Source organism: Grammomys surdaster, unplaced genomic scaffold (genome assembly GCF_004785775.1).
Source record: "Grammomys surdaster isolate TR1022 unplaced genomic scaffold, NIH_TR_1.0 224, whole genome shotgun sequence".
Lineage (NCBI taxonomy): Eukaryota > Metazoa > Chordata > Mammalia > Rodentia > Muridae > Grammomys > Grammomys surdaster.
The window spans coordinates 1,996,338-2,020,655 of NW_021604669.1; the positions used below are offsets into that span (position 1 = coordinate 1,996,338).

Sequence of the window (24,318 nt, forward strand, 5' to 3'; positions counted from 1 at the left end):
ACCAGGGGGAAGGCTGTCTACACCAGGGGGAAGGCTGTCTACACCAGAGGGAAGGCTGTCTACACCAGAGGAAAGGCTGTCTACACCAGAGGGAAGGCTGTCTACACCAGAGGGAAGGCTGTCTATACTAATGGTTCACAAACCATGCTGAGCATTGCAGTCACTCCTTGAGCCTTCAGTAACCCTGATGCCAGTTAGATGACAGTGGGCGGAGGGCTGACACTTCAAAGATCCCAGGCAAGTACAGCACAGAGGAAGGCAGAGAAGCTCTGTGTGTACTACAGGCAGTAACTGTGAGGATGTGGCTCACTAGGTAGATGTAAGGAGCTGTGACTTCTGGGACATGAGAAATGAAGGAGAAGAGCGGGGAGATCACATGGCCCCAGGGTTGGGCCACCCATGCCTACTTTGTCTACCAACTGTGGCAGCGAGAAGTCCTGACTCAAGCTGTAGCAAATTGAGAGGCAAAGCCACTCTGCACCAGCAGTGTGGCCATGATGCCAGTGTGGAAGGCAACAGAGTGGGGCAGTTGCAGATGGGAGGCCAACAGTGGCAGAAACAGGAAAGATGAGGAGGGTTAGAGCTTGCATGAGAGTAGAGAAGGCAGACATGGGAGGCGAGAACAGTACTGGAAATGCTTGGGCTGTCTGGACCCTGAGCTAGCAGTACAGGGCCATATTCCACCAGACACCATATCTTCCTGTTTGGACGGAAGCACCTATAGTCTCTCCAGCTGAACAGCTACGCCCACCCGCAGTTGTCTGTTGGTGAGTCACCACAGCTTGGCTGGAGAGAGCGATGACGAGCACAGGAGACCGATCGATGGTCCACAGACAGGCTCGCGTTGCCTGCAGTGCAGTCACTTGTTGCGGATGAATGACAAACACCTCCATCCCCATCCCAGGGGCTTAGAAAGTTATTTTCCAACTGGAATTTAAACTGAAGAACAAAGTCAACCTTCCCACATGCTGCCCGAACAGGGGACCTAGCAATATGCATACTTCATAGGGTATTAAACAGACCTCTGGGGCAAGTGTGGTGGGTGGCACGAAGCTGTCTACATCCGCTGAGATGCTCTCCTATGAGCCCCAGGGAGGCAGGGACAGGCTGACCTTTCCCGTGGCTACACTGCGGTGCTGTGAAATGACTGTCTGTGAGTCAGAAGGCAGGTAGGTGGCAGGGCTAAATATAACGATGGGCAGGCTGTCCAGCACATTAGCTTTGTTCCTTTGGAGCAAAAGCAGACAGCCCACTGAATACAAACCCAAAGCAACACACAATGGCAAAACCAAAAGCACAATCCAAAAGCAATCATAGGTCAGGATTAAAATCCAAGATATTAAACCCCCCAGTTTCAGCTTAAATATGGAAGAAAAAAGAAGTAGGCAGAGAGAATAAACATTTGTTCAAAGTCACCAGTAAACCACTTAAGGCCTAGATGGGCCAGTCAGATTATGAAGAGGCTGGGGCTACAGGCATAGTGTCTCTCATTCGTGGAGGCCTTCTGTAAGGGGCTGAGTGGGCAGAGAAGAAAAGGTACCAAGGAAGGTTAAAGCGGGCTGGGGAGAGGACAGCAGCCTGCCATGGTTGTATAAAAAACAAGGCAGAGAAATGGACAAGTATGAAAGCAGCATGAGGTTGCCATGGGAACCCAGCTAGGGAATGGGCAACTCAGGAACCAGAGCTTGGCCATCTCCCCAAAGGACCAAAAGCCCACAGGACCAAGAACCAGGAACTGGGTAGAGGATGTGTCTGATCCCTGAAGGCAGATGGCAGATGAGAGCATCTTCACAAAGGCAGTGTGGGGCAAGGTAGAAAAGTTCTCATGGAGCCCTGCGGGGAACCCCTGTTTCTGATAACAAAGGGGGACAGCAGGACTTATTAAGGGAAACCATGGAATAGCTCTTGGAGGCTGATGGAGCAAGTGCTGAGAGAGGAAGGGACACCTCGGTAGGCAGCAGGCAGGCGGGACCTGGGAATTCAGAGACAAGGACCCTGGACTTGCCCGCAAGATATGCACAGTAGGGTGACATGCATTCAGGCAGATTCTCAGGGGGCTTTTGCTGGCACAGGGGCGTGTAGAGGACAGCACTGGTGTGATCTTCTGGTCACAAATGAAGACCTTGTGAGAAGAGGCAGGAAGTAACTGAATTGCATACCAGGCACATGTGCTGGGTACTGATAAACATCTTCTCTGTCCTAATGCTTTCCCACCCAAGGAAAAGCCAAGTTTCAACAAAATCTAAGGATTTTTTTTTTAAACAATCAAAACCAAAACACATGTTTGTGGCAAAATGGAGGCATCTAGGAATTACAAAGACAGAGAGATACCTCTGTGTTAAGATTGCAAGCAAGCTGCCTCCAGCTTTCGGGTGTTTTGGAATGAGACACAAAATTCTTTAAAAAAAAAAAAAGACTGAGAACTCCAAAAATCCATATTTATTCTCAGAACAGCAGACTGGGGCAGAGATACTGAACAACTCTTCCAATTTCAGGGGACAGCGTTAGGGGAGCAGGCAGGTCATGGGCGAGTACACAGCAGATTGCAGAACAATGGCCCACTAATAAAAGCAATCCCAGGCCACAGTGGCAACCCTAGCTTCAGCTGTTGGTGAACTGTGAAGCGATACACAATCAGATGTGATTTGCACAGAGCCCTGGACTCTGGATGAAGACCTATGCTGATGCCACCACCTCAGCAGCCTGCTCCCAGTCTGTTCATCAGAAAGGTGGGAAGAAGCTTGCTCACCCATGATTGGGAGAGTGTCTCATCAGAGCTTAGCAAGCCACTGACATCTCTGCTGAACCCCAGGCTGAAAGCATAGCGCCATTCAGTAACAGTGCATAGGGAAAAGGAGGAAGGGCAAGCTTACCAGTGGCTACATCTCCTACAGCTCTGCACTGGTGCCCTCCAAGGGGCCTCCCCAGAGAACTGTGGATGTTTCACTTCAGGGCAACTGCAAACTACCTTCCTTCTGTAGTTCTGTTCTAGCATCAAGAAAATCATCACTCTTCTGATTGACATCTTATTCCACAAAGAAGTGATTTAGTAGCAGCTTGAATTATTATTTTCATTATTATTACTATTATTTTTATTTTTAATGTTGGAAGCCTAGAACTAATCCACCCCCTCCTATGGAAAGATAATCACCTATACACCTATTCAGTAGCTCCTGTACCCAAAGCTACAACTTTTCTGGAAACCTTGAAGGACTCTGTGTGTTCAGGTGGACAATGAGAAGCCTCCAGACATTGGAAAAGGCAGAAAGACCTTACTTAGGTCTGGTGTGATTGCTGTGTACACCCAGTGGAGGGAAAGCAACGTTGGGATAAGGCTGTCCATGGAGGCTGGGGTCCGTGCCACTTGAAGTCCACTGTCACCGTAGACATTATTTTTTACTTTCCTAAACACATTGCAGAGTTTCTGAATGAATGAGCATGCTGCTTTCTCCATGGAAATTAAGGACGAGTGTTGACTCGTCTTCTTAGCCAACTACTTCTACTGCTTTGGTTTTCTTGAGCATATTTTATGATAACCAGATGGGCTTTTTTGGCATCCATGGATCATGAATACATGAGAAAGCATCTTTGAAAAAATTCTACCTGCAACAGCTCATGCTGACAGATTCCCATGAGAGACCCGTTGCTTTCTTTTACCTTTGCAAGTGTATTTTATTTTAGTTACATTTTATTCAAGTTTATTTTAGGTATCTGTTACATTTTATATATATTCATGTCTTTTTTTTCCCCTTTTTGGAAACATGTTAAAAAAAAACATACCCTCTCACTAGCCATTTGTAAGTCCTAACCCTAGGTTTGGTGGGGGCTTGATGTATGTAGATTGGACCTCCTAGGATGCTATAGAGCAGCCTGGGCTGGTGAGCTCAGGATGTTGTTTTTTGTCTCAGTGTGGCTGGTGGTTCTGAGTTCTGGTTTTAGCTATGTGTATGTGTGATTTTTGATGGGCTGTGTAATACTGAAGAAGTCACCTCATTGGAACCTTGGCTTTCTCATGTGTAGAATCAGTATGCTATTGCCCATTTTACAGAGAGTGTGGAACAAGTTAGGTGTGCCCATGTCCAAGGACACCATGATCCATGATCAGATCTGCCAGGGTTCATCAGAGAGAAGGGGTTGCTGCTGGCTACAATAGGAACTGGCTCACATAGTTGTAGAGGGCAGAAAGTCCTGCAACAGTACCTTGTCAGTTCTTGGATATGCCTTTGTAGGCTGGCTCTGCTGGTGTGGCTGGAGTAGCTGCTTTCTCTCCACTGCTAGCGCCTGCTTTCAGCTGTCATTTCTCAGTTGTCATGATGATTGTGATATTGTAGTTGAATTCAAGAGAAGTATTATTTCAGCATGCAGAATTACATTCTGAAATTGCCCACAGCCTTTCTCCTAATGGAAAGATTGAATGCTATAAACGGTAGTGTGAAGTTCACGCTACAAGCTCACTTTTATTTGCGACTCAAACCATTCTTGCGTGCCTTCTGTCCTTCCATAGTACCTCTAAGCTCCTTGGTCCTGGCAGGCTGCTTCCATCCGTTTGTGACTTTTCACCCTTGTCTTCCTATAAATTGTCAGACAAATCCGTTCTGCATATTCTATTTGTGATTGCCTGTGTTGGCATCAACACAGGCGGGATGCTCCAATATCATTTTCTCTTCTTCCTCAGCTCCCAAGCTGGAGGGCGTTCTTTCCCAGTATGTCCTGTGACATCTTTCCCCAGCTTGTCTCTTTTGCTTCTGCAGCTTCCCTGTGCCATTTCCAGCTTTGCTCTTGCCCAAGGTTCTGCCCCAACTGGAGCTGAAAACACCCCTGCCCATCTATGATGTTATCTTTCTTCCCTACCTTCTCCTGGTTTAGAAAGCACAGCCATTCAGGCCGTGAAGAGGCCACAAGCTTTAAGATGATTGTTTTTTGAGCTCTCTAGGCAAATTTTTTATTTGTGCGTGTGTGTGTGTGTGTGTGTGTGTGTGTGCGCGCGCGCGCACATATGCAAAGTACACACGTTCCAAAGTTTTCTAGCTCCAAGGCTTTGCAGATGTATATTTCCCCTCTTTCCCAGTACCCAGTATTCCTTGATTTGGTCCTTCATGCTCAGCCTCTGCCCTGGGTAGCACATAGTAGGCACAGATCTCAGGCCATAGAAGGTGCTGGGAATCAGAGGGAAGGATTGTCTTCGGTTAGTGTACCCAGGGGAGGCACTGTGGAAGGGGCTTAGACTTGGGGAGTGTTGGAGGATCAGTGATGGTTGTCACAGTGAAAAGCTGGGGCCAAGTTGGGACTTGGCAAGCAGAATGGTAGAACCTTCTAGTACCTTTGCAGTAGCTGGTCTTATTAGCAGCTGGTCTCCAGTGGCCAGAGAGCTACTTTGCCTTTGGTCAGCCCTTTACTGAGTGTATCTTTCCTTGAGAGCCCCAATGGAACTTCTGGGTCATTGTTCTCCATGAAAGTCCACTTTCCCCATACCAGTCCCTAGAAGGAAGCTGCCTGCCAAGGGGTGTAGTTTTCAGTGTGAATGAATGTCCAGGGAAGACCCTCCCACTTTGTAATTAGTCCAGGGAGTAGAGACTACCATGTTGGACAAACAAATCAAACCCTGCCTCACAAAACAGACAATAATGTTTTACTTGGGACTTCTGTCTTCCCTTCTAGATGGAATCAGCGTGAGTGGCTTTCCCCTGTCCAGTCCTTTCCGCCAGGTCGTCCGGCCCCGAGTGGAGAGCAGACCCACAAACCCTTCTGAGGGCAGCAAGACGGGAGACCTTGGCCACGTCAAGGTTAGTCCATCCATGGAGGTGCATGCTGCCAGGATTCTCCTGGTTTCTGCTAGTGTGCTTTCCAATTCAGCGTTTGGAGTGCTTTTCTGAAGGAGATTGACGGTGTGTGGTTGAAAAGTGATTTCTCACGTTTTCACGTCCTGTGGATTTTCTGGACAGCAGGCCCAAGGCTACTATGTGATTTTGCTTGACATAGAAACTGGGAAGGCAGGCATGCTGTTGAGGACAATGAGTAGAGGAAGTGATTTTCCCCTGGTCCCTCTCCTTGAGTTGCCCAATTCTCAGTTTGGATGTTCACCTCATAGCATTTTTCTTAATCATTTGGCAACTCTTGCAAGGAGGGTGTGTGAATAGGAGCTCCAGGCACCAGTCCAGACCCTGCAGAGCCCCAGCCCCCTGAAGTGCAGAGTGGGGTGCTGCGGGGCTCTGAGCAGTGACTGAGGTGCAGGCATAGAGTAACTGTTTAAGTGACTGTGCTTACCACCATCCTGTGGGCGTGCTGTTTGCTATCTCCATGCCAAAATGTGAGTGAGCATTGGCTGATGGGTCCTCCAGAGGAACTTGACTCAAGGCCCAAGCTGGGTAGGAAGAGCTGCCCTGTGAACTGTCCTGAGTAACCTTGGTACAATGGAGAAGGATTTGTGTTCTGTGGGGCAGTGGGCTCCTCTGAGGAATGGGGAGGACTATGCCAGTGGTTTGAGGCTTGCCTGGTGGGGCATCAGAGGAAGAATGATATGATTTAATCTGAATTGTGTGAAACCCATAAAATCATCACCAGTATTGTCATGGGTGACAGGGCTGCCAAGCACTTTCTTGAACCAGGTACATTATGTTTCCCCGAGATTTCCCTGAAGGATATAGGTGGCTGGTAGGAACTGTGTCCATGCTCACGACTGTTTATCTGCATGTCATGGGAGGTCTCGATGACTGAAGATAGATGCTGTGTTTGGTGGGGGGACATCAGTGACTGTCTGTAGGGCTGAGGCTGCAGCTCAGTGGCTGAGTGCTTAGCCAGCATGCTTGAGGCCCTGGACAGGTATCCCTAGCACACAAATTATGTAAGCCAGGCCTGTCTGCCTCTCAGAGTCTCATCTGACAGACTGGGCATTGTTAGTTTGCTGACAGGCTTGGAGAAGAAAGAGGAAGACTCCTGGCCTTCATTTTTATAGCTAAAGAAAATGGAGATGAGGGAAGATGAGTCTGGGTGGCAGCTGCTAGCCCAGGAGCCGCTCTGGAGGAAGTAGGGTCTTGGGCTTTGCCCTTGCCAGAATTACTTGATGTCTAGTTAGACTCAGATTGGTTCTGGCTTTTACTGTCTAGCCCTCTTTATCCAACTCTCATTCGGGGCCACCTTTTGAATCACATGTGATCTGCGATGGTCGCATATAATCAGCACGTGACAAGGGCTTTGCTGAGAGCCCTCTGAGAGGGCACCAGCTCATGGTACTGGCTGAATACCGTGGACACAGGTTGAACTGTGCCCAGTGCCACTATAGCTGCCTATAGCTTTGGTTGTTGCAAGCATAGCTGGATCAGACAGAGAGATGGGACAATGGTGTAGCTGTTGGAGAGCCAGAGCCCTTTCCATACTCTGCCTCCTGGTAGTTAAACAGGCCTCCTTTCCCCTTCACATCTGCATGTGGCTTGCTGGAAGAAATGCTGAAATCTTGACCGAGAGGAAGCTTTCCAGGGGCACTAAGCCTTCTGCCCTTTGCACTTTGGCTTTGAGGAGCACTTGTGCTCTTTGTAAGTATCCTGTCTCTAGAGACTGCAGCTGGCAGGCGTGGTAGCCACAGTTATGTCCATGGCACCTCACAGATATCTAAAGACTGGACTTCAGCTTCAGGAACTTAGGGAAAAAGTTGGAAATTAAACTCAAAGTAAGCAAAAAGGAAATAATAAAAAACAGAGCAGAAATCAATGAACTCAGAAGCAAACAAAATCCCTGAAATAGACAAAGTAGCCAGAAGCTTGTTCTTTGAGAAAGTCAGTGAAATTTATTGACTTCCAGTCAGGTTGATTAAAGAGTAATTATGTAAATTACCAGTATTAGGACCGAAATAGGGAGCTTCTGCTCTGGCTTTGCAGAGGAGATAAGGGAGGTGCATTACGAAGCACTTTATGCAGAGGACGGGGTAGTTAAGCAGGTAGCTTTGTATCCATCAAGGAGAGAGTTAAAACCTTTCACAGAGAAACTCCTTAAGGGAGAAGTAATAGAAAATCTGCATAAACTACTTTAGAAAACTGTGAAAGGAGGAATGCGGCCAGTGGGATGGCTCAGGGCTAAAGAAGCTTGCTATGTGTGCCGAGGACCAGGGTTCAATGCCTGGTACCCACATGGAAGTGGAGAGAAATGACCCTTAAAGATTGTCCTCTGACCTTCACGTGTATCTTGTGGCATGTGTCCTTTCCCAGTTGTCACACTGACAGTAATGGTGATGATATAATAATATTTATGATGATGACGACATAATGATGATGAAAAGAAAACAGGAAAACAAGAAGAAGGAATAAGATAAACAGATTTTGAAGAATAATAACAAAGCAAGGCATCACTTCTGTAGATTGTCCCCTCCTCCCCAGCTTTAACAAGTCTAAAGCAGGAGTTTAGCCTATGCTACCTCCTGGGCTAAACAGCATCAATTGAGCAGGGCTAGTCTATGGAAGGCAAGGTTGGTTGAGCATCAGAAAATCCACAGTTGTAACTCTCCATGTTGATAAACTAGGAAAGGAGAATTAAGTAAACAACTTCATCTGTTGCCACGTGCAGCATTGAATAAAGTCTGGCGTCTATTTCCAGAACACTCTCTGCCATCTTGAATAGAGAAGAGCTTCCACTGTCTGACCAGCTGCTCTCCCATGCTTCCCAGGGAAAGGCTTGACCTGGGCTCTGTGGAATCCCTGTGGCATTCCACACAGAGACACTGACTGTAACATAAGGTGCTAGATCTTTCGTAAAGCTCGTACATGCTTTTGCACTTTAATAATTATAGTTAAAAATGGATGTACTGGAAGACTGCAAAGAATTCAAGTTAAGCAAACAGCATGCTCTCCCTCCCTTCCCTTTCTCCCTACACCCTCCCCTCCCCTCCCCTACCTTTCCCTTCCCTTCCCTTTTCCCCTCCCTTTCCCTTCTCTTCCTTTCCCTCCCTTCACCCCTCTTTTTATGTGTGTACCTGCTGTACTGCATCTGGAGAAGCTAGAGGACAACGCATAAAAGAGCTTTAATGTTTGAAAGTTATTTACTAGTGTGTGTGTGTGTGTGTGTGTGTGTGTGTGTATGTGTGTGTGTGTGTGTGATGGCATGCGTGTGGTGGGAGCAGAACTTGCAGAGCTGCCTCTCCCCTTCTACTGTGGGTTCCTGGGATTGAAGTCAGGTCTGGGGCTTCTGCAGCAAGTGTTAGGTCTTAGTGTAGGCCTCTTCCTGCCAAGTGGAAAGAAAGGAAGTTGGCGGAGAATGTGTGTGGTAGAGGTAGGTTAATGGAGTACCTGAGCAGGGGGCATCAGAAGAGAAGGCTTCTTTCAGCAAAGGCTACTGGACCAGGTTGCAGTGGCAGTTGGGACTCACCAGACAGCATGGTGATATGGACATTCAGATGGGCTGAAGGAGACCACCATGTAGACAGCAGTGAAGCTGCCATCGACTAGATCTGCCTTTCCGACAAAGACACAGTGGCCCAGGTACAATGGGTGACTGACCAGAATCAGTCCAGTAATTACATAGCAGAGACAAGATGACTCCCAAACATCCAGTTCCAAGCTCAGGGTCCAAGCCTTCCAGAATGCTGGCAGCTCAGAGAGGGCAAGTACTTAAACCTGCTGAGTCCAGAGAACAGTGGGGCAGAGAGGCTCTGACGCCTACCAGGGTCCTTTCCATTCCCCAGGACTACAGTTGCACATTATTCAGGGGGAATTAGGACATATCTCCATGAGGTGAAGGAAATGTCCAGGGTCAGGCAGCCTTCTAAGTAGAAGTTAAATCCAGCCTAGGTGCTTCTGGTTTCAAGGCTTATGCATAAGCCATTTCTACCACACCACAGTGTCACTGCCTGTGCAATTTCTGTGTCTCTGAATTTATTACAGGATACAGAAGACTCTCTATTGATTCAAGCTATATTGATGAAATAAATAGTCATGTCTAAGCCTTTTGGCCCATTTGACCTCAGTTTCCTTTCTGTGAAAGGCAGATAATAAGGCTTCCTTCCAGCCCTTGTAGGGAGGGAAGTGTCTGCTATTAGTCGTGGTAGATAGGAGAAGCTCACAAAATGGCAAATCCAATTCAGCTCCAAATTATTTCTAATCTGTCCCAGTGATAGCTACAGAGACAGGGCATTTTCCCTGCAAAGTTTAAGCATAAAAGCTTCACAGGAATCCTTTAATCTGCTCAACAATTTTAAAACTTAATAAGAAATTTAGAATGGAGAGCTGGGGAGAGAGGCTATCGTCTGTGGAATGCTAAAACAAATGCTAAATGAGGCCAGAGGACCATTCCTCCAGGTCTAGGCAGCATAAAGCTAAGACCTTTTGTGACCATGGCTGTTGTGTCAAACTTTCTGCAGGTGCATGTTTGTGTGTGTGTGTGTGTGTGTGTGTGTGTGTGTGTATACGTACACAGCATAGGTGTTGGTCTTATGATGCCTTCTACTTTGTAGTTGTTTTACTTTGAATTATGCATGTGTGTATGTCTGTTTATAGGTATGTGCACACAAATGCAGGTTTTCTTGGAGGCCAGAGGTACTGAGTCTCCTGGAGATGGACTTACAGGTACTTGTGAACTGCCTGGTGTGGGTGCTGGGAACTGAACTCAAGTCTTCTAGCATAGCAATAAGGACTTTGACCTGCCAAGCCATCTTTGCAGCCCCATCCCTGCCCTTTGTTTGAAACGGGGTCTTTCTTTGGCCTGGAATGTTACCACATAGGCCCATAAGCTTCCAGGGATCCTCGTGTCTTCTTGTCCATCTCTGCATTGGTAGGGTTGCCTGTGTACATCAGCACAGGCTTTTTGTACAGGATGTAAGCTTGGGTTCTCACGCTTGCATGTCAGTGCTTTACCTATTGAGTCGTTTCTCTAACCCTCTTGCAGCTTTTATCCAGTTCATGTGTCTGACAGCTAGAGAGCAGTTAACCAGTACACGCTTAGTTCTAAATGCTGAGAATAGAGCCATGCACAGTGTCTGAGAGCCACATTCTGACCAGAGACTAACACTGAGCAAGTAAATGCCAGATGTGTCTGCTGAGAATAGACACAGGCAGAGACAGGGGTGATTTCTGTCTCTGGTTTGGAGAGAAGGTCTGTAGAGTTCACTGAAGCCCTGATGAGAGAGGGACAGGTGTACACAGCCCGTCTCTCTCTGGGTCATTGATGGGCTACTAGAGTCATGACATTATTTGGATGCTAACAGAAGCTGCCAACGTTTGAAGTATTCTTATTGCCAGTTATTTTTTTTTCCCCAGGTGATTGCAAGTTAATTAAAGATAGAGGTGAGACTGCGGCCTGCGTTTCCTCCTTTGTAAGGGGCAGACACATACAGTATATAGACTCTTAGTGAGTGTGGAACCAGTGAGACAGAAAGGTACTGAAATGGTTTCTAGAGCCATACCCCACCCTTGGGGGGAGGCTTATTGAAGTAGTGTTAGCCTGCCCCATAATCACCTGGGGGGCTACCCTCACCTTCTCACCTGGAGGGCTGGAAATTTGTACTTCTGGGACATTCCTGGGTGAGGTGGAGACCTTACTTCAGGGATTATTGTCTAAAAAAGGGCAACCTTGTTTCCCCCTTTAGTCCTTATTAGTAGTAGGACTAGCCTTTAGCAGTTTGTTTTGTGTTTTGTTTTTTAAGACAGGGGTTTTCTGTGTAGCCCTGACTGTCCTAGAACTTGCTCTGTAGACCAGGCTGGACTCGAAAAATTCACAGAGATCCATCTGCCTCTGCCTCCCCCGCGCTGGGATGAAGGTCTGCACTACCACCTATGGCTTACCTTCAGCATTCTTAAGAGGGTTTGAAACCTTTTTGATGTACCTCATAGACAGGCTGTGGTAAAAAAAGGAGCTCATTTTGAGGTGCTTCTGTGTTGAGTTATATATATGCCTGGAATCCCAAAAAGGAATCTTTATAATAATTTTTGATAGAACCTTGACATAAGCATGTAATTAAAACCAAGTGTAGGCAGTAAAGGTCTGATCTGGGGGCTGGTCCTAAAACCTTTGCATAGTGAGGTGGAATCTTGCCTGCTCCAGCCCAGGATGTGCCCACAGTTAGGATTAATGGCTGTACAGCAACAGAAACCATCCAATGTTCGAATGCATGACCCTGTGCTGCAAAGGGCTGCACTGTTCATCTGCAGGGTCTCCAGGGACACTGGGTGTCTTCTCAGAGCCAAGCAGGTCTTGTGGGACTATTATCGTGAGCTGGCTTCTGCCATCACATTCAGCATGATTGATCTGCAGAGAGCAGGGAAGAGCCAGACAGGAGAAGAAAACGTGTACTTTTATTGCATTCTTGCCAAAGAAGAAAATTGAGTTAAGTTTGCCATTTGGAATGACTGACAGTAAGCAATATGTTTGCTTGGGTAAGGACATTTAGGTGACATGATTAGTCCCTAAAAATCCAAAGCAGTTTAGAGACTATGTCAAAACAAAATAATTCTTACCCTGCTTCCCAAGTATCTACATTTTGTCAAAAGGACAAAACAAGGGAAGAAAAACCTGGTGTTTATTTGATGTCAGACCTGCAAGGACCCTTGCTGTTGGCCAGCTTTGTCACAATGGACAGGTTCCTTCAAGCAAGTCATCTCTGGGCTGAGGATGATCCTTCATACCCCAAGTAGAGTTTCTGTAGTGAGGCAGGTTCCATGGATCCCAAATACAGAAGGACTGGGTTTCTTTGGAATCAGCAGGCACATGACTCCATGTCTATGCATGTGCTTTTTGTGTGGTCTCCTAGAAGTTCGTGAAGCTGTTGGCTATTTCTTCCTCTGTCACACACTAAACCCCAAAGCTTCTCAAAGTCAGAGAATGATATTCTCCCGTCTCTTCCATGCTAGGAGAGAGTCTGGCTGTGTGTGTGGCTAGTAAGTGATTGTTACCACTCAGCGACAGTGGGTGACTAGTGAAGAGGTGGGCAGAATGAATCAGAGAATGTTGGGAAGGAAGGCTGGTGAATGACAGGGCCTGAGTCCACACAAGGGGCAGGCATCTCTCGGACATGTTTGGAGCAATTCTGTAGAAATGTTGCAGTAACAGATTCGGAAAGCAAGACAAGATGAGATAAGTGGGGACTCTGGACTGTGTGACGTCATGTGGATACATGCATGTTCATGACTACACCACTTTGTTAGCCCTGCCCTATCCCGAGTTTGTTAGTGCTGTCAACCACATCTTGAATATCCTGGATTTTCTTCCTTGTTTGCCAAGAAGGACAGGAAGCAGAATTATCAAATGCCCATGATGGAAATTTGAAGAAAAGAAGCAAGAAATTAACAATGCAAGTGGATAATGCATGAAGCAGTTGAATGCTTTAAGGCCTTGGCTGACTTTAGGAGGAGTTCTGTAAGGTAGAAGGTAATCATTTTACCTTTGTGAACCTTATATTCCTGATTTGATGGAATTAACAAGAAAATCCAGGAACTGGTACTAGATTTTCTTAGATGCTTCCAGATGTGGGTTTTTCATTCTATCTTGTTAAATAAGATAAAATTAACTCTTTTATAATATTAAACCAACCTTGAATTCCAGGGCTAAGTCTTCATCTGGTCATAATGTAGCATCCTGACTTGAAATACACATCGACTTTAGGGGGGAATCTGACAAGAGAGGCGTAGGACTTGAGGGTTATAGCAGTAGGTTGGCCAGAGTTTAAATAAGATAGAAAGCTCAGGGAGGGACACCAGGACTGTGCTTCAGCAGCATTCCTGGAGCTGTAACATCTATCAGGGATGAGAATCAGCCCTAAGAATATGGAGCGACAAGGATGGCTTCAAGGTTTGGGCTTCACAGTTACTTGGTGATAGCATATGATCAGTTAGCATATGATGTAGAGGGAAAACAAGCGGTGGCCTGTGTATTCTGCCCGTGCTGTCCAGCCCTGCCTTTCCCGCCTGCTGGGATGCCAGTCACACAGAGCTCAGTCTGGCTCTGGGGCACAGACCCCTTCCTCACCCTAAGTGCATCCTCTATGTGTATTCTTCACTTTAGTTTTTAATGAGTTCACATAGGGCATGCCTGATCCAAATCCTCTAGTTGTCCAGTAGCAATCGAAGGGGCAGTCCCCTGAGAATTCTGCTGAAGTTCAAGTTCATGATCCCCTAATTTCTTCTGTATCACAATCCTTAAACAACATCCGTCCTGAGTTAGTGAGCTTTGCATAGTGTTCTCTTCTGAATGGTGCTCTTATTGATGTCTCTGATCTTTGGTAGCATAGTTTTGGGTTTCTAGTCTTGTAAATCTAGAAATCAATGTCCTTCTGGTGCTTTCAGCACCCTAGCTCATGCATTGTACAGTGCAAACTGCTTTTCAAGTCTCAAGTTGTCTGGTAATTTATCCATGTGGGCTTCTTTTTCCTTCCTGTTGTTGATGTTACTAATGATCTTTTAACTCCTGGTAATGCTAAGAATTCTTTTATATTGAAATTATCGTTTATTCTTATTTTTAACTGAAAGCCCTAATATTTTTTTTGCATGATTTAACTCTGTTGGTATACGACAGCAGAATCCACGTCATTTTGAATGGTTTGTCCATGGGAAGGCCATAGCTGAGTGTCTGTCATTCTTAAGATGCTGGGCATTGGGCATCCCCCTGTGTGTGTGAGGGGGGGGTCTCATGTTAATCAGTACATACATGTTTTGTGATTTCAATTAGATTTGCTTCTTCCATCCAAAATTTTGAGAAATTTGCATATAACTGAATTTTTCTTTGTAAGACTGAAGCAAGCACTCAAGTTGTAAAGAATGGCATTGCTCTTGTGACTTCTGAAGAATCCAGTGAAGATGGTTGCACATCCCTACAAGGGCACATGTATGTGGGGAGAAGTGATTGCTACTTTATTTTTTAGTACAAAGTTGGTATTCATTTTACCTTTTACTATTTTTCTTTTTCTAAAAATATTTTTATTGTACAACATTTGGAACATATTCACCCCTTCTCTTCTGTTTTAATTCCTCTCTCCCTACCCCCACCTGAAATTCTTGTTCTCCCATTTTAAATAACCCACTGAGTTCAATTTGTGCGGCACATATATTCCTGGGTATGTGGCTATCCACTGGAGCTTGGTTGATATAGAAGGGACCTTGCTCTTGAAGAAAACAGACTCTCCCTTTCCCAGAAGCCCTCAGGACTTAGAGTACACTGTCATCCCTCACCTCCATGTTGAAATGTTCACTGGCTTGATATATTTTTTAAAAGATTTATTTATTTTTTTATTTATATGAGTACACTGCAGCTATCTTCAGACACACACTAGAAGAGTGCATCGAATCACATTATAGATGGTTGTGAGCCACTATGTGGTTGCTGGGAATTGAACTCAGGACCTCTGGCAGAGCAGTCAGTGCTCTTAACCACTGAGCCATCTCTCCAGCCCCACTGGCTTGATCTTGAACAGGTCTTGTGCAGGCAACTACAGCTACTGTGAGATCATGAGTCATTTTCCTGTCCTGTCCAGAAGAAGGTCCCATCTTCCTAGAGCTCAGCTCCCACTTTTTGCATCCTCTGTTTTGTGATGACCCCTGAGTCTTGGAGCAGGGGTAATTTAGATGTCCCACCTGGGGCTGAGCACTCAGTTGACACCTATCCTCTGAACCTTCACTCATTATTGAGACAAATACTTTTGACACTGGAGTTGGCTGTTTCACCAACACAGGGGCCAAGATGGTTGCCTTGGATGAGTTAACAAGGCCCTAAGTCCAGTGAGTTCTCCTTTCACAAGAGAACATGCCTCTGTTGGTCCTTCACTCATAGCAAATGGCTTTGCCAGAGTCATAAATGCCATTTTAATTCTCAAGAAAATACTTTATTTCTGCTTCTCGAAGGTATCCTTCTGTAAATTAGAACATTTAGCCCATCAACTGGGACCCTTTGATTACCCAGAAGCACATCCCCAACCTCTAGTTCATAACTCAAAAGCTTTTTTTCAATTCCTACCCCTGGCTCTTAGCATCTTCACAGACACATGAATTTTTGTTGACTCAGCATTTGGATCCACTTACTGTAGTCGCTATTGTCATTGCTCAGATTGTCACAGTTTGGCCAGAGGGACCTTGTGTTGAGCTGCCTCCAGGCCCCTTTGGCATAGCTGTTAATCTTTAGAGGCTCAATGCTTTGACAATAAAAGATGAGCTGTTCTCCTCTCACAGCGACCTGTGAGGTCAGCTTCTTTGCTTAGGATGGGGAACTGAGACTGGGAACATGCATGCATTGTGTTAGCTACTACAGTGAATCTCGCTGGTAAGTGGCATCATTGTGTGGAGGGCTTGGCCTCATCTAATGCCATGGCCTTTCTCACACGTGCCTGGACTGGATATCCTTTTCTTTCCACACCTTCTCTTCCCTGACACACCTGACCTATTCATCTGTGAGTGGAGTGTACGACTCCCTCCCCAACCGCTCCCACTCCTCGTCACTAAGCTTTGTTGTAGGCACTGTTGTATTTGTACCCATTTCTGGGGTCCTGCCTAGAGCGAGCTGCTGTCCTGTCCCTCGGTCCCATGCTACCATCCTTTTCCTATTCTCCCCATTTGATAAGCTCAGGGTGTAATATTGACTTAGTGAGTGGGAGTCACTGTGTAAGAATGTCTCCAGCACTGGAGTGACTCAGTAGAGGTATGACTGTGCTTTTAAGTTTAATATCAAGACCTGCCGCCTGACAAAGCATATAAATGACAGTGAGATAAAATATTTGAAATTAGAACTGCTCTGGGGAGGCGGAGATATCGTGTGGCAGTATGCACAGTGGGCATGGTAGAACGCAAGTGAGGAGGCAAAAATCTAAAATAAAATTTATAAAACATCAACTAAGTGTTTTTTTTTTTTAAACCTGAGCTATTCCTGGAAAATTCCAGAACTTTCTCTCCTCCTTCTTAAGAAATAAAATAAAAAGTGTTCCCCGAGACAGACGAGAATGTTAGTAGTGCTTAGCAAGCAAGTATAAATAAGAACTGGCTCTCAAGAAGTTAACAACGCTATAATGCTGGAGAGCAGTGGTTCTCAGCCCTCCTGATGCTGTGACCTTGTAACACAGCTCCTCATGCTGTGGTGATCCCAACCATAGTTATTTCTGTTGCTACTTCATAACTGTAATTTTGCTACTGTTATGAATCATAATGTAAATATCTGATACACAGGATATCTGACATGTGGCCTCCAAAGGGGTCGCGACCCACAGGTTGAGAACAGCTGGTTTAGACCAAGCAAGGGGCTGTGGACTGGGATGCTCAGCTTCAAGGTTGCTCAGCCCAGCTAGTGCTTTGAGAATATCAGCTGTCAGCATTGGCATTTCTGCACGACAATTGGAGATGCAGACTAGAGGGTCCCGTTTCAGGCTGAACCAGGCTCTGAATTTTAATGAGCCTAGAATATTCAAGTCTGAGATGTATCCCTTGCTCTTCCTTTGAGTCTCGCTCTTTGTTCTGTGCCGGCATCCCCTCCAGGAGGCCTTCCTCTCAAACTCCTTTCCTCTTCTGGCTGCAGCAGTATACTGTCTGCTGTGTTGGCATCATCTGTCCCCTCTGTCCTCTCACTGTCACAGCCTCCCTTTTGAAGCGCAGTGTCTGGCATGCTGAATGTACTCAATAAATATCTGCTGAAGAGAGCAATGTCTTGGTCCTAGGGTAGTTCCTGGGATTACATAGGGAGAGAAGCAGGCCTTGCGAGTAGGGCCTGCATGTCTCTCACTGCAGAGACATGCATTAACCAGAGAGACTATTGGGACCTGGGTGTGGGTACCATGAATGCCCAAAGGTGACATCCAGGCTGGGTTCTTGGAGCAGAGTGGCTTGAGTGGAGGCCTGACTGCCCGCTGAGTCACTGAGTTTCTTACTCGCTCCTCTTTTAGAGGCCTTCAGGGGAACAGTTGTCCTAACTTGCTAAGAGCTGGGCTTGGACATAGTAGCAGGTAATAGCTAGTTCATCACAGGTGTCTTTTGAGCTTCCAGAAGAGACCTCTCTGAGTCCTGCAGACCACCTGCTCTGCTCTGTCATTAGCCCGTGCAGGCTCCCCCTCATCAGATCTTAGTCTGTTCCTGCGTTCCTGTGTTCCTGCCCCCCAACCCATTCTATTCTCTTGAACAATATAGGCACTTTAAAAAGCAACACAAAACTCATTAAATGAATATCCCTAAGGGTTGGATTGTGGCCCAAATGTCAATACATATCTGACAAAGAGAGGAAATTAAAACTCACATCAGTGTGTCTCATCTGGATCACCTCCGCGGCCTGGCAGAGAGGTCCCGGTGGCAAGGCTGTGTTCGGTGTAAATAGCAGAAAGTCCCGTGGGCTCTAACCAAAGGTCCATCCTGTATTCCTGCTTCATCTGGAAAGTTACTGTGCTTCTACGGCCTCGGGTCACTCATCGCTTAGGGTGGTAGGGCTGGGCTGTGCAGTCTCCCTTGTAGATGTTATACAGGATAAAAGAGGAATAATGGAGATGTGTTTGCTTTCAACTACAGCTTCACCTTTGCATTAATGTCAAGGTCAATTAGGATGGTTCATTCAGACCTTACCCCTTGTGTAGCCCCCAAACCCATCCTAAGTTGTTCCCAAGTTTCCCTCCCTGCCCCCGCGCCACCCCGGGTTGCATCTCTTCCTCCTCCTATCCTTCTCTGCCCTTCTCCATCTCTGTCCCCAGTTCTCTGGATCCAGTCTTTCAGTTTTCACCAGCCCCTGAGTCTCCAGGACAACTGCAGACAGTACAGTTCATCTCTACATCCCATCCCCATCCCCAGCATTACTCTGCTTGGTTGCTGCTGGGGACTCTGCAGACAGATCTGTGTTTCCTCATAGGTTGCTGTGCAAATTGTTTACTGGTGTTATCTACACATAGGCCCGAGGATGAAGAGTCAAGAGTCTTCACCATACCACAGAGTCTGGGTTTTAAGAGTGTTCTGAGGCTTCTGCTAAGGGAGCAGTGGTCACTCTGGTAGCTCTAGAAGGGATTAGCATGATGGATCCAGATCCCCAGGCCTGGCCCAGCACGTTCTCAGCCCACTTGTTGACCACTCTCCAGAATGTTGCCTTAAGTAGAATGATGAAACACTGGCTTCCCCATACCTGAACCCTGTGTTATACACTGTGCTGTGGGCTTTACGTACATTCTTGGTAATTCTTTGACTAACCCCAAAAGGTAATACCATGTTCCTGTGCAGTGATGGTTTGCCCTCATCATGCTGCCTGGATGTGGCCCAGCTGCCTGACTCTGCTTGTCTGGTCCCCACTGAACCCCTTCCCCTTTGGTGAATGCTGTGGCATTTGGCACAGTGGCTCCCCAGAAGTAAGTGGAACGAGTCTTTGTGCTTCTGTGAAGCTTTGTGGGAAGATGCCATTTTCTCTTCAGATTCAAATCTGCAATTTCTAGAGGCTTAAGAGATGTCTGGGAAGGCTTGCTGAGCTCCCTTTGCGAGTGTATGTTCAACTGACTGCAGAGAGACACTAGCTTTGCAATGTCTACACACAAAACCACTCCCTATCTGAAGGGAAGTCACTGTTGGAACCAAGTTTGTGTTCCTGATTTTTAAGCTGAGACCTGCAAGAACCTGTACCTTACTTAGCTCTAACTGTGGAATCTGAATTTATTCCCCTGAGGAATAACCAAAGCCCCTGTTGGAAAGGCATTTGGAACTCATGTCCATATCTAAAATGTGGTGATTCATGAGTTGTGGATTTAAGAGAGCACTTCTGTATGCAGGAAGGCACTTGAAGCCTCCCTCCCTACTGGAAGACATGCTCGTCTCTGTCAGATTCACGAAGCCATTTCTTCAAAGTCTAGGAGAAATAGGCAGTGAATAGTAGCTTCTAATTATTATCAGTTCCTTTTTTGCTGCTATAACAAGATATCCCATCTGAGTATAATGAAAATAGGTATTTACTTCATAGTCTTGGAAGCTGATTAACCAATATTGGGCATCTCTGGGTCTTCATGGATGGAAGCTGATGTTGAAGATCACACGGAGAGAAAGGAAGGCAGAGAGGTTCAGGGTTAGGCTCTCCTCTTCCTCCTCATCTATTAATCTGATATTGTGGGGACTAACTGGTCTCCTCTGAACCACACTGATCTCTTTTAGGTAATGCTCCCATAGCTGAGTTACTCCTCTGCTAGGTCCCACGGCTTCTCTATGTATCTTTACTGGGCACTACACATTTCTACCACATGAGCCTTGGGGAAACACTCAGGCCGCATCCAAACCATAATTAGTTTTGTATCAGCCAAAGCTGTGATAAGTATTTCCATCTAACACATGTTATTTTTAGTGCTTAGAGGAAAACTCCTTGGAGTAAGTCTTGCAGGAGCTATCAGGAGCAGCTCTGGAGAGTGAAACAGGTTGGGTAAGTCAGGGGCTGACAGTGATGCTTCTGCTTGGTCTTTGCCTCAGTCTTCTGTGATATAGGATGAGGACCTTGGTGGGGGAAGGTTCCTCCACCCTCCACTTGTGTGCACACCTGCATGGTAACACTCTTGGACTAACTGATACCTGCTTTGAGTTCCTCTGGTCCTGCTCCCCGGGACCTAGCTATTCTCCACAGGGTTTTGGTGATATTTTGCTCTGGTTTTTGGCCAGAGCTACTTGTATAGGACAGTGATTGAATGTCACTTTGTGGTCTTGATTTCCTTCTTCTTACAAACTGTGCAAGGATATATGCTTCAGAACTCACTAGAGAATATGGAGATACCCAAGGAGGAGGAGAGATGCACAGACTTGGTCTCTGCTCTCAAGAACGGCTGGCTAACAGGACCAGCAGCTGTGGGATGTGGCTGAGGTAACTTGGTGTGGAATGGAGTCAGGAACTGGATCACCTGTATCAGTGGCTGTGAGAGCCAGGTGAGAGATTCCTGACTTCGTTCTTTTACTTATACACTATCATTTTTATAATAAAGTCATTCATGTACTGTGTAATAAATATCTTGTAAGAAAAGTCCAGAAAGATGTAAAGGAGAAAACTCAGGCTGAGAGATGGCTTAGCTGGTAAAGTTCTTTCCACAAAATCTTAGGGATCTGAGTTCAGATCTCTACCACCCATATAAAAGCGAGGTTGGTGGCAGGCTGTTAACAGCTGCTCTTCTCATGTCCCAGAAGCAAAATAGGCAAGAGGAAGTGGCCGAGAGTCACCCTGAGTGACCTATAGACTTCCCCTTAGGCCCCGTCTCCTAAAGCTTCCCCTACCTTCTGGCAGCAGCATCCTGTGGTCCAAGCTTCAGCCTCTACCTCTAAACAGTCCCTTGAGGAAGGCTTGCTCCTCCTTATGTGGCCTCTGAGGATGCTTCCTTGGCTGCTCTTGTATCTCTAGGGAGCAACTTGAGATGATGAACAGGGTGTGGGAGGGTTCCAGATCCCCAGTGAGAGCCATTATCTAGCTCTCTGTGAGGGTGGCGGCATGGAGAAGAGGCAGGGTATTCTGTTGCCCCAGGGGTCCTCTTGATGTCATTACTGGATAATGGTGAAAGCTGCAGTCCTCAGGGGACCCCAGTGAGGAATGGGCTTCTTTTCCTGTTCTCAGGAAGCATCACCCAGCGTATGAGCCTTCGTGCTGCAGAAACAACCAGCAGTGTACAGCACTGATACACTGTTGCTTCAGCTAGAGGAGAGAATAAAGTAGCATCAGTCCTCCGTGTGGGCTGCTGTTTTCATTAGCCTTAACATGCTCTTATTGATTCGCTTGAATCCCCAAACAAGAGGACATTTTAAACTGCTGGTGTTAATTTTTAGAAGTGTTAAAAGTAATTATTCGGACGTCTTGATGACTGCACCATCAGACAAATGTTTTAGCACCCTGAATTCTCAATCCTTTTGTCAGGAGCTGATGACTTTAAGATTATTTTCCCCCTACAAGTTTTAATTAAAAACAACAGGATAATAGAATTGGATTTTTAATGAACTCTTCAATCAAAAAGAAAAGTATAATCATTTATATTAGAAATAATATTCCTTGTAATCAGGCATGTTAAATGTAAGCCTTATAGTCATTTAGTGACTTTTGGAAAAGTTTATTTCCTCCGCTTCCTCCTCCTCCTCCTCCTCCTCCTCCTCCTCCTCCTCCTCCTCCTCTTCCTCCTCCTCTCCTGTTCCTTCTTCCCCTCCTCCTCTTCTTCTCCTCCTCCTCCTCTTCTTCTTCTTCTTTCTCCTCTTCTTCTTCTTTCTCCTCTTCCTCTTCCTCCTCCTCTTCCTCCTCCTTCTTTCTTTGCTTTTGAGAAAGGCCTTATTTTTTAGCCCAAGCTGGCCTGGGAATCACAGTACAGTTCAGACCTCTCTTGGGCTTGTGATCCCCCTGTCTTAGCCTCCCAAGTGGTGGAATTATAGATCTGAACCACTATGCCCAGCTTAGGGCTTTAAAAAAATTTTTTTTTGTTTTAAAAGATTGCATGTGTGTATGTTCCTGCATGCATGTGTGCACGTTCAAGTCATGGTATAATTGTGGCAATCAGAGGACAGCTTGTAGGAGTAGGTTCTCTCCTACTGTGTGGATCTGGGGCATTGATCTCAGTCCTGGGATTTGGTGGCAAGCACCCTGGCCCTCTGTGTTCTCTTGCTGGTCAGCTTTACCCAGTGAGATTTCTCACTAGCTTCTCCCCAAGTGAGTCTGTCTTTTTTTCATTATGGACTCAACATCTCTTCATGACAATAAAAGCCTCTCAATGGATTATGTATTTTAGATGTGCAGCTCAAGACAATCAAGGCCATATATGACAAACCTACAGCTAATATACTTCTCAGAAAAAAGCTGGAAGCTCTTTCTTTAGCATCTGGAATGAGAAGAAGGTGGTGCCTTTTGCCACTTCTGTTTAACAGAGTGCTAAGCAAAAAGATAGAAAAGTTGTCGAAGCTGGAAAGGACAAAGGTAAATCTGTTCTGCAGGTGCTAAGACCTTACACAGCGAGAACTCCAAAGACACTCAAAAATTAGTAGCAATTCTATGCCCGAGAAAGAAATGAGTGAATCAATCTCATTTATAATAATGACAAGAATGCCCTTGTAAATTTAACCAAGGAAGTATGGCTCCTCTACATTTAAAACTGTAAAGCATCAGTGAAAGAAATGGGGGTGGAAACAGCAAAGAGCTAGCCCATGTTCATGGATTAGAGGAGTGGAAATTAGTAAAGTTACCTCACTATCCAAGAGAGCTACAGATTCAGTCAGTTATTATTAAAATAACAATGACAATATCCACAGAAATTGGTAAAATATGTATAGAATCACCAAGTACCCCAAACACCAAAGCTTAAGGACAAAGAACAAAGATGAAAGCGTCACTCTGCTTTTCTTCAAACTACAGTAAGCTGTAGTATTCAGAATAGTGTGGTATAGCCTAAAAACAGGCACGTAGACCAGCAGAACAGAATAGCGAGCCTAGAAATAAACCCACAGTTTTACAGCCAGTTGATTTGAGATATCCAATAACTGTTTTTCTTCCTTTAGGAAAAAAAAATGTTGTCAGGGGTGAAAAGATTATTCAGCAGTTAACAGTCCTGGCTGTTCTTCCAAAGACCTGGGTTCCTTCCCAGAACCCACATGGTGCCTCACAGCTGTCTGTAACTCCAGTTGCAGGATTAGATACCAGATATTATCACCTGGCCTCCATGTGGTACACAGGCGTACATGCAAGCAAAACACCCTTACACATAAACTAAAAATAATAAACCCTAAAAACGAATGGAATGCACTTCTATGTAAAACAATGATGGGATCTTAGAGTTGTGATGTATGTCTGTATTGTTTGTGATGTATGTTGTATCTGTATGTCTGTATGTCTATTTCATTTACTGGCTGACCACCGAGCTCCTGAGATCAGCTTGTCTTTGCCCTCCAGCACTGATGTTCCAGGCATGTGCCACCGCCTCTGTGCTGTCTGCTTTTGTCTTGGATGCTGGGAACCACACCCAGGTCTTCGTGCGAGTACAGCAAGCACTTCACCTGCCAAGTCACCTTTCCAGTCTTCCGATAACTTTTAACAAACCAAAGAGAATCCTATTAAATAGGACCAGAAGCTCTTTAGGGTGGTTTTGTGAGGTGGTCGAGTTAACAGCGAGGAAGGTCTGGAGTCTGTGTGGTGGTTTACATTCTCCCCTTGGGTTCCTGTCCTGTGTATTCTTTGACATTTACACTGCTTTAGGACAGAGAGTTCTGAGGATTATCTTCCCCACTTCATAGATGGTTACTTAGGCTGCCGCCATGGTAGCTTTATCAGCCTGCTGTTGCTTTGCACCCTTTCTTGATAGGCAAATGCTACTTTCTATGTCTAGTTTATCTCTGCCCTGAAGTTACACGGGCGGTATCTTTAGCTGGACATGTGTTTGCATCCTTCTCAACCCCTCTGCTGGGGTGAAGAGTATCA

General features: G+C 45.9%; 1 protein-coding gene across 2 annotated transcripts in view; it reads left to right on the forward strand.

Moving 5' to 3' along the window:
- Trappc9 (trafficking protein particle complex 9) overlaps positions 1-24,318 on the forward strand; it is a 461,796-nt gene that overhangs the window by 139,193 nt on the left and 298,285 nt on the right. For both annotated transcript variants that reach the window (XM_028773229.1, XM_028773230.1), the window contains one exon: positions 5,659-5,783. In XM_028773229.1, the coding sequence (XP_028629062.1) occupies positions 5,659-5,783 (125 nt within the window). The remainder of the gene's footprint in view (positions 1-5,658; positions 5,784-24,318) is intronic.